This window comes from Hippopotamus amphibius, chromosome 2, assembly GCF_030028045.1.
Source record: "Hippopotamus amphibius kiboko isolate mHipAmp2 chromosome 2, mHipAmp2.hap2, whole genome shotgun sequence".
NCBI lineage: Eukaryota > Metazoa > Chordata > Mammalia > Artiodactyla > Hippopotamidae > Hippopotamus > Hippopotamus amphibius.
This window is the reverse complement of record NC_080187.1, coordinates 82,589,771-82,600,517: the sequence shown is the minus strand read 5'-3', so window position 1 is coordinate 82,600,517 and position 10,747 is coordinate 82,589,771. Positions and strand designations below refer to the sequence as shown.

The following is a 10,747-nucleotide window of genomic DNA, read 5'->3' as shown; positions in this document are numbered from 1 at the left end:
GGAGAAAACGCCTAGATACAAATAAAGTCGTATAGGATTCTTCCCTTTGTACTTCTTTTTTAACCTCCACTCACTAGCTATGTGACCAAGGGGAAGTTACTAAACCCCTTGGAGACTTAGTTTTCTGTAAAAAGCAGTAATGGAATTGTGCCTACCTGAGGGGTAGTTGTGAAGAGGACTAAATCCGATTACATAGGTAAGAGCTCAGCTCACCGCCTGGATGGCAGCTGCTAATGACAGGAACAGTCAATAATTCAGATTCCCAAAGGGTTCAGTAAAGACAGAACCCCAGCCATGCTGGGCAGGTGTCTAAAGAGCTGCTAGGGGAAGATGACTTTCCCAGAGTAATACCTGGAATAAGTGAGTGCTCCCTCTCTCCCACCTGAATTTCCATTTCTCCCATGCTTCCTGGTTTTTCACTTGGCCTGAAACAACTTCATCTGCTGCACCTGTCTTGGATCTGACTTTAGAGAATATGTAGCTTCAGAGGTGCAGAGCAGCAGGAAAAGCAGATAGGATAGTCCTGGAATTCTGTATAAACAGGGAAGGGGGAATCAGGAACAGGCTCACTTTTCTGAAGAAAACAAAATGGGGAGAAAACCTAGCCAGATGGCAGGGGTATCAGGCAGACTTCTGCCTCCCTCTGGTGTCTGTGCCCTGGAAGCAGACAGAGACCCCAGCTCTCCTCAGACACCCACACATCTTGGCTGAACCATGAGGAGTAAAGGAAAGGGAGTGCAACTTAACAGTGTCACAGGAGTGCCTGGGACGTCTCACCCTTAGGATTGGCCAGTGGAGGGAGGTCGGCAAGTAAACATTTTAAAACCCTGTGGTGGGGAGGAGGGAAGCAGAGCATCCCACAGATGATAGGGATGAGTTTAGGACAAACACAAGAGCTGAAATATTCCCTTGGTCACCCTGACAGCCAGTCAAACTCTAACTTTAGGGCAAAAGAGCCTGGCGCACAGGGTAGAAGCAGTTGGCACCCTTGCTTCCAGTTCCACAGCCACCTACCTGCCTCCCATTTTAATTCTGTAGAAGCTCAGGCCACATTTATTCTCTGAAATCACATCCCCTTACCATCTTTTACCTTGAATATTCCACATGGCTTCCTTGTATTTTAAATTTGTTGAAGGAAGGGGCCTGAAACTCTATTATTCTAAAGGCTCATTCTACAAAGAACATCTCCTAGGTGCTCTGCAGTTTTTAATACGGATGGTTACATAAATCAAGTTAAAATTAAAACTGCCATGTTGACTTCCGTTTCAAAAATAATTTATTTCCCATGGAAAAACTTTAAATAAATAAATAAATAAACAAATAAATAATGCATAAGTTAATTTTCAAAACCCTTAAAGTCTTTAACTGTCCTTTCAAATCCAGTGCGTTGCCTGTCAGTTACTGAAAGAGCCTCCGCGGGTGGAAGAGCCTGACCTCGCTGGCAGCACTGTCCGTCCCCAGAGCCACAGGTGGCAGATCGTCAGTTCTGGAGGTGGGCTGTAAGGCTGTTAAGGAAGGAAAAGTTCTTGAGGATCTCCACTCGCACTTGAGTCCAGGCACAGCTGCTGTACTCCTTGGACTTCAGGTACTGCACGATATGCAAGTAGTACTTCTTCAGGTGAAGAACGGTCATGTCTCCCCCGGGGAAGTTTTCCTTCTCCATGATTTCCTCCAGGATTGGCTCCAGACGATCTCTCTGCCCACAGAGTTCCGCAAGGAGGTTCTCAATGATGGGCTCAGTCCAGCCGGTGCGCGAGACATTTCTTCTGAAAATCCCTAAGATCTGCTGGAGCATCTCATACATGACCAATATGGCGTCTTCCTTCTGGAACTTCTGTGGTTCCTTAATCTCCTCAGGGACCTCGAAGCTCATCCTGTCCTCGAGGCAATCTTGAGGAGCTCCAGGTAGCTGCAGCAGGAGGTTCTGACAGGCCAAATTGCTGCGCTTTTGTTGGTCTCCAAGCAAGCTGTAGCTCGTGGAAAGAGCTGTGGTGGAGACACACAGCAGGAGAGCGATTTGGAGGATGTACCTGTTGGTCATGATGAAGACAGGAACAGGGTAGCTGCTCTCCTATTAGATGCTGAAACACAGTCTTCAGGAGTTTGCAGTGTGAATGTCTTTTCTCCATGAGTGTGGACTATTTATACAAAATGGCCCTCCACTCTTTCTACTGGAGAGGAATTTCCCACTTTCAGTTCTCCCTTTCAGTTTTTCTATGTCATGTAAACTATTAGTTGTCTTTTAAACTCTTTTTCTTTAAGCTCCTTGGTATTTCATCTTCTATATATTGGGGGAGGGGGGATAGTCAAACCGAGAGGATTTCTTATGTTTTGTAAGGTTAAGTAAATTGCTAAATGCTAAAGAAAGAAATAAACCAAATCCTTTTGAAGTTGATTATTACAGCTTCTTTCATTAGGAAGACTTTTCCTTTTACTTTTTTCATATTATGAGATTTGAGGGGGAGGTCTTTGTAGGTAAGAGAGTTTTCTTTATCATAAGAATTAGGCTTGCTTCCTAATTACACTATTACGAAAGGATAAATACATGCAGTTTATGATTTTTAAAAAGACACCTATTGTTTTTCTATCTAAAATAGAATGATGTCAAACTCAGTTGACCTGCATTTTCTTTCTAGGGTCTTAACCACAAGCAGCAAGACATCACATAAGTTTCTCAGCCTTAATTTATGGCTTTATCTGGCAATCTCAGTTGTCAAGAATATAACTGAAAACCAGAGATTAAGTAATGTCTCTAAGCAGGCAAAAGGAATGTTACACTGGCCATGCATACAAGTCCATGGTTCCTCTTGTAGGGGGCCTTTGTGACCATTATTGAGGGCCAATGTGGTTTTTATACATACTTCTAACAATTTTCCATCTGCATGCAAATACATACCACATATTAAAAGGAGGTCTAGGAGGAAAACGGAGGGAAAAAATCAGGTAATCAGGGGATGTTACTGTTGAGAGAAGTGGTTCTAGCTCGATATTTCTGGGACCATTTTTGTGTTACAGTTTAGTAACTGATTTTGATAAGAAAGGATTCAGTAAAAAAATCAAATTATGACTTTTCTTGTCCTCCTTATATAGACAGGGAGACGCATAGTACATTTTGAAAACCTTCCATACAAAATTAAGTTCTCATAATTATGATATTTAAAGTAATACTCTTCAGTTTTCAGAAAAGCTTGCATTATCTTTCAACCTGAATGTACTAAATCCACACTGTGTGCAGCTGTAGCAGGAGCTGCTGCCACGTGTCATGCTCACTCTCATGGGTCATCCGGTTAAGCAGGGGAGAACATCAGTCAAGGAAATGCACAGAAGTAAAGATGCAATGGCAACAAGTGCTACAGAGGAGAGGTAAGTGGTAGTGTGGGTACTTATGATAGAAGGACATAATGTAGTTGAAGAAATCAAAGAAGATTGCCCTGACGTAATGTCACTGGAGCTAAAATCAGAAGCACGGTCAGATGGGACTGCATGTGCAAAGGCCCTGTGTGGGAGGATGCCTAGTAAGGTAAAGGAGTGGACTGGAGGCCATTGTGACTTTCAAAGCAGAGAGTGGTCTGAGATGATCTGAGATGGAGCTAGAAGGCAAGTGAGAGCCAAATAGCACAGGGATTGTGAGGCCTTGTTAAGAAGCTTTTCTTTATCCTAAGAGTGGTAGAAGCTCTGGAAGGGTTTTAGGCGGGGCAAAGTAACTTGATTAGATTTGAGGAAAAAAATACTGTCTCTACAGTAAGCAATAAGTAAAGAACAGAGAGCAGAATGAATGCAGGCAGAAGACTTAGGGGATTTAACAGATAGAGGACCAAGGGGCTATTGGTGGAGAAGAATGACTTCATTTGCATGAAATCTCTCATGTCCTGACAGCACCAGATGCTTGAAGAAATTCTCCATCATTTTACGGATAGCTGCATCAGTTCTGTTGGTTATTATGATTTTAATATATGCTTAATGTTCAGGAACATTACTTCTGTTGTACCAAAGTGAAGTAGAGGCTGGAAGTATCTGGGTAAGTGTGGATGTAAAAACCTGGTGCAATCCTGAACTCTAGGTTCTCATCATCAAGAGATCTCCTGTCTTCTGATCTTTACAATATGCTGAACATATCTCCCAAATATCCCTCCATTCCTATTCCGTCTTCTTAGTTGGCTGTATGTAATCAGTTCTCCGCAGAAAGGGATTATCGATTGGTGATGTCTAGGGTATTCCTAAGAAACTGCCTGCGCTTGAACTGTGCTGATGTAATGCCACCTATATGGGGTGGAGAGGAAACAATTTATGCTTCCTTCTAAACTGGGGGAGTGGGAAAGATACCAGTGTCATTCAATCAAAAGAGTGAAAACTTGGGCATCAGGTCCTGGGAAGATGGCAGTGGTGGCAGTATAATTTTGAATTTCTAGCAGTCCTCACAAAGAAACAGACATTGCCACCAGATAGAAACCAAAACCCTATTTAACAGAAAACTAGTTGACATGAACCACAAAAATGCAAGCAGATGTGGCCAGATCACCAATTGCCACAAGACCCGCCTGATAGAGCCGTGCATGTGGGAGACAGCAGAGGAAAGCAATGGACCTGAGAACCCCCAGACAGCCCAGAGGTATTTACCAAAAGCTATGCAGGCCAATCTGAGAACATCAGCTGGAAAACTGCAAGGGATTTTTCTCAGTGCTATAGCTGCTGAGTTGTGATGGTACCTGGGTAAGTTCTGACAGGCTCTGGAAGAGTCTGGGATACCAGTAATTTTCAAACCAAGCAGGCACAGCTCCCTTTGGGGAAAGGGCCCTACACAGAGGATAGAGTGCTCAGAGTGGAATCAAACCTTAGCAGGATAGAAACAGCAGTGACAAGGAAAGAGAAGACCAGACCAGTGAGGGGAGGACCACTCAGGAGGCAAGCAGCCATGGTTTTGAACACTTCACAGCAGCAACAGCAGAGGGAGCTCCGTAAAATTAGAAACACCAGCCAGAGCCACTTCTTCTAGGAGCTGAGGAAAAATAAGCTCCTGTAAAATCAGTCACAGAAGACTCTGAAGACTGAATCTCATACAAAGTCATTTATAGAAAAAGAAGGAGAATCAGGAGCAGACTCGTAACTCTACAGATAGTGGAAACATACCAGGAACACAAGCGCACGAGACAGAGCAAATCTAACCTAGTGTTACCAAAGGAGTTTTTAAACATGTAAAAATTATGTAAAACAACATAAATCAGAATGAGACAAACCCTGAAATTAAATTATTTTTATATGTGAAATCATTAGACTTAAAAGAAAAAACTCTATATTTTGTAAAATAAAATACAGTCCAAGAAATGAGAAATTCTGGGAAAATCTGTTAATGGAGATACGTTTCAATATGGAAAAAATATTAGCCACAAGAATCCAACAGTATGTAAAAGTAGCATATATTGACCAAGGGGAGTTATTTTCAGGAAACGGAGGATGGTTCAATATTTTATGGTTCATAGAACATTACTTGGAGCAGATTATAAGGTAAAATGACCAAAATCTAGAGTAAAACTTGGGTCTTCTAAAAATCATATGGGATTTAGGAAGACCTTTCTCACCAAAACGTAAAACCCAAGAACTATAATAGAAAATATTAATAAGTATGACCACAAACAAGTTAGAAATACCAGTATGGCAATAAACTCAAAAAGGAAGAGCACAGCAAAGAAACAGCTACAATACACAATGAGAAAGGGATCATTTTCTTCACTTACAAAGAGCTCCTAAAATTTCTAGACAACGATCCAATAGAAGAGTTTATAAATAGCTAGTTACCAAGAAAAGAAGTATAAGAGGTCAGTAAAGAAGAAAATCTGCTCAGTGTTGCTAAGAAATAAATGTAAATCAAACTAGTAACAAGATAACCATCATCACCAATAAGATTTGCAAAGGGCAAGGGGAAATGGGCATTTTTAATAAATGCTCAGTGAAAGTATAAATTTATGCAAGCCTCTTGGAGAGCGGGAAAGATTGTTTCTTCAAAAACAGCCAGGGCTTCCTAGGTGGCGCAGTGGTTGAGAATCCACCTGCCAATGCAGGGGACACGGGTTCGATCCCTGCTCTAGGAAGATCCCACATGCCGCGGAGCAACTAAGCCCGTGTGCCACAACTGTTGAGCCTGTGCTTTAGAGCCCATGAGCCACAACTATTGAGCCCATGTGCTGCAACTACTGAAGCCCACACGCCTAGAGCCCGTGCTCCGCAACAAGAGAAGCCATGGCAATGAGGAACCCGCACACCACAACGAAGAGTAGCCCCCACTCACTGCAAGTAAAAAAAAGCCCGCACACAGCAAAAAAGTCCCAACACAGCCAATAAAGTAAATAAATAAGTAAATTAAAAAAAAAAACCCAGCCAGAACAATGTCTCCCACCGCACATGAGAATCTGCAGCATAGCTTCGACTCTGCTCACCAAGATGTGGCACCCACGTCCCTCCTCTGGCACCTGGTCGGAACTCTGTGGTAGAAGCAATGGTGTGTGATTTTTGAAGGTGGCTCAGGAAACACCCTGCATCATATAACTTATTAGTGGGAATTCTTGTTCCTGAAGCTGTCAGCCACCAGGTAAGCAGTCGGACTGCCCTGAACCTAGCGTGCTTTGAGAAAGCCACACGAGTTCACAGGACACATTGATGGAAATTGGCAGTACATTTCAAACTTTTTAATTTCAAGCAATGGAATCGTCCCTTTAACTTGCAATACCACTGCTGGGAATTTAGCTCTAGATATTCCTGCAGAAGTATGTTTATAGTTAAGTATATTGTGTATATATTTCGTATATTATGTATTATATGAACATATATGAATGATCATTTCAATACCATCATAATAAAAAAAAGAGAAATTAAATATCCATCACTAGGGAATTGGCTAAGTAATACTATAAAATAGACCAAAATGGAGTATTATATAGCCATGAAAAAGGAAGATCAGCGATATGCACCTATATTCAAGATGTATTTAATTAAAGGAGCAACACATATAATAATGGATATGGTATTATTATTTATTTTATAAATTAATATAAAGGTATACATATGTATGCTGATATATGCATGTAATTTTTTCTCAGGAAACTTTCACTCATGTGTTAACAGTAGATACCCTAGGGGAGAATGCTGATTAGGGTAAGGATGCAAAAAGGGCGAAAATTCTTTCCCTTTCCCTTTGTTCCTTTAGAACAGTTTGTACATGGATTTTTCCCCATGATAAGAAGATATACGGGAGATAAGATATCTAATAATAGGCATTTTCAAAATTTAGTGCATTTTATTAGTTTGAAAGAATTTAACAAATGTTACTAAATTTTTAGCCTTTCTTTTGTTTTATTCACATTTAAGTTTTGTCCTAAAATGAACATGTTGCTTGTGTCATTAGAAAATAAAAAGTACTTAGTTATATTCAAAAGCAGGGTATAAAATTGTACACACCATGCAACTATGTAAAAGTGTATAGAGAAAAAAATTAATAAAAGAAAATATACCGACATTTTAATAGTGATTATGTTTGATTTGTGAAAGTAAAGGGTGATTTGTGTGTGCGTGTGTGTGGTTTTCCAATTTTCCACCAGTGAATGTATCTTTGATTATTGTTTAATCAACAGTAAGGAAACCATAAGCCCAGCATTTCCGGTTACTCTGCCTCTTATGTGGGTTTCATTCTCTCGGGCCTTTTGGTCTTTGCATGCCAGCTCTGACACAACGTCAGCCATCGCATCAGTTCTGCACAGTGGGTTGTGGAAAAGCAAAGTCATCTCTCTGTTGCATCATCTCTGTTCCACTTGGAAATGCATGGTTATGTCGGTCACTGAATAATTCCTCAAGGTTTCTTCTTTTGTAAAAGGATCCTTGGATTAGCCTGGAATCATCCGTGGCTCAGAACACAAAGGCCAACGCAAGGAGTCACAGAAGTCAGTCAACCCAGAGGAGGTCCGTTGCACTCAGGGAAGGGAGGTGGTCCGAGGAGTCGGGTCCCTGGGGCCCGGCCCTCCAGGGAGACTTGCAAACTCAGGTAAAGTTGACCTGCTCGGGTGAGAGGGCCTGCTCATCCTGCCCACATCTGATGGCTTCTGATCCTCCCTGTTAAGAGAGCTTATGCTCTAATGGAATAAAAATAATAGCAGTAGCATTAGTAGGCGTAGTGCTAGTTACCACATAGTGAACACTAACTATGTGCCATTCTCTGAATAATCCTCATAGTGAATATTTGAGATGGGTGATTGTCATCCCCATTCGACAGAGGGCAAGGCTGAGGCTCAGAGAGGCTAAGTGATGTGCCCAAGACACACATACCTATGAAGATGGGTGGATTGCAGCCAAAGCTGTGCTCTTTCCTGTCTGCCACAGGTAGAATATGAAGGAGACCTCGGCCAGTGCCTTCAGATAGGTACATGGTGCCAACATGGTGGCAATGGTAACTCTCAAAGGAAAAAGGAATTATAGCTGATGAAGAGGATAGGGAGGCAAGCAATGTGACTTCAGAAATGGTGGCCATGGTGCAGGTGACATGGTGGAGGGCCTGCTACATCAGCACTGCCCAGAAGAAATATAATGCGAGCCATACATGCAATTTAAAATTTTCCACGAGCCGCCTCAAAAGAGTAAAAAGAAACAAGTGAAGTTTATTTTAACAGTATATTTTATTTAACACAATATATCCAAATGTTATCATTTCAACAGATACCAATATAAAATTATTAATGACATGGTTACACTCTTCTTTGTCCTACTGCCTCAAAATATGGTGCACACTTTTACAGTCATAGGACAGCTGAGTTTGGACTCGTCAAGTGCTCAGTAGGCAGCATGGGGCTGATGGCTCCCACGGTGGCCAGCACAGCTGAAGACGGAGGGAGCAGCAGGAGCAGAGCCAGGGGAATGGACAAGTTTGCAGGGAGCACACAGAAGGAGCTTCAAATCATGCACAAGCTCTGTGCTAAGAGTCAAGGGGCCTGAGGGTGGAAAAGTCACCTCAAGATGTGATGTGGAGGCTCTTGAATGCCAGAGTGTGGCATTTGTACTGACTTCAAGAGGTCTTCAGGCAGAGAGGGCACTAAGTTCTGCTCTGGGCAGAGGAACAGGCAGACATGTTAGAGGTGAGCTGAAGCAGGCAGAAATCCTGCCCAGGGGCTCTCATGGCTGTAGAGGCTGAAATAAAGGCCATAGCCGAGGAACTGGAAGACGGGGATGGATGCAGAATTAGAAAAACGAATTCCTTTGTCTGGTTTCTTCCCTGTGTCCTCTTCCCACTTTCTGCTGTTGTGATCACGACGTGCTTCCTAATACTTGTCTTCCAATTTCCTTTATGAAGTTTCTCCTGAGGATTGGGTGATACTCACTGGAGAATTCCGTTTCTGAACAGGTTAAAATCTGTTCCTTTGGAAGACACCATCTGTTTGTTTGTTTCATTTTCCCTAACTTATTTGAGTTTTATCAAAATAACCTGGGAAAGTCATACAGCCTTATCTCTGCTAGGGAGATCTAGTTTTTAGACTGGCCTGATGTGTACCTGCTTCGCAAGAATAAATGCCTTGGCCCTTTTCACTCATCCTGTCCTTTGCTATTTGAAACCATTTTTCACTTCATCCCTCTGTGGAGATTTTTCTGCGTGCATCCTCTCCTACCAGCTTTCTGTGGTGCAGAGAACTACTTCTAGTCCCTGTATCAGTTTCCTCTGGTTAATGAGGTTTTTCAGAGAGGCAGAGTGACATTTAGAAAGTAAAGCCTGAATGATGTTTCTAGCCATTTGAAATCTTTTGAATTTGGAACTGTTTTGCTGTACACCTCAGAGGCAGAAAGAGCTTCCTTCTGTTTTTTGATACAATTATGTACGGAGGACAATTATGTCTCTAGAAAACAAATTTGCCGTTGTCTTCTCTCCCCCTCATCTCTTAAATAATTTTTTTCAAGAAAACGGGCCCTATAAAAAATGATAAATTAGACAAGATGAAGAGTTACTGAGAAGTTCATGAGCAGCGGCAAAACAGAAAATAAGCCAAAAAACAATCTTTTTTTTTTTTCCCTTGGGATATCTTGGAAGGGGAAACAAAATCTATATTAAGAGAGTACTTGGATACTTAAAAGGGAGAATTCCCCTTCCCTCTTTTTGAAAAAAAAATTTACGTAATATACATAGAATGTCACATACGACTCTTATGCATACAGCTCAACAAATCATAAAATATAAACTTCTGCGCTCCTTTGAAACCACAACCAAAGTGAAGACATAAACACTGTGGACAGAACAGAAACCTGGCCCTGGCCCCCTCCCCCATCACATTCCAGTGTCCCTCTCTCCTCCCCCATCACTAAGCTCTGCCCTAGAGTCACTACTGCCTTTTAACAGGCTAGACTCTGCCTGTTGTGGAACTTGCATGAAGGGCTTCTTTCAGTCAATAGCATGTCTCTGAGATCCGAGCGTGTTGTTGTGAGCAGCGGTGGCTCATTAACCTGCAGGAATGAGTCACATCCATTTAGCAATGCCACCGTGTGGTGTCTTTCCCACTACTGATAAACATTTGGAATGTCTTCCTCCTGCTTTTGTCATTATACTTAATGTTGCTATGCAAACCCTCGCTTGTGTCTTTCGGAGCACATTTCTACGGCCTTCTGTTGGGTATGTGCCTAGGATGAAGTAACTGGGTCATAGAATCCACATATGCTCAGGTTTAGTAGATAATAACAAACATATTTTCCAAATATTTGCAATAATGTATATTGTCACTGTCAG

General features: G+C 41.9%; 1 protein-coding gene across 1 annotated transcript; it reads right to left on the bottom strand.

Moving 5' to 3' along the window:
• Positions 1-1,480: 1,480 nt before the first annotated feature.
• On the bottom strand, positions 1,481-2,041 carry LOC130845594 (interferon beta-2-like). The gene has a single exon (XM_057723053.1). The coding sequence runs from the start codon at positions 2,039-2,041 to the stop codon at positions 1,481-1,483; it is 561 nt and encodes a 186-aa protein (XP_057579036.1).
• Positions 2,042-10,747: the final 8,706 nt, after the last annotated feature.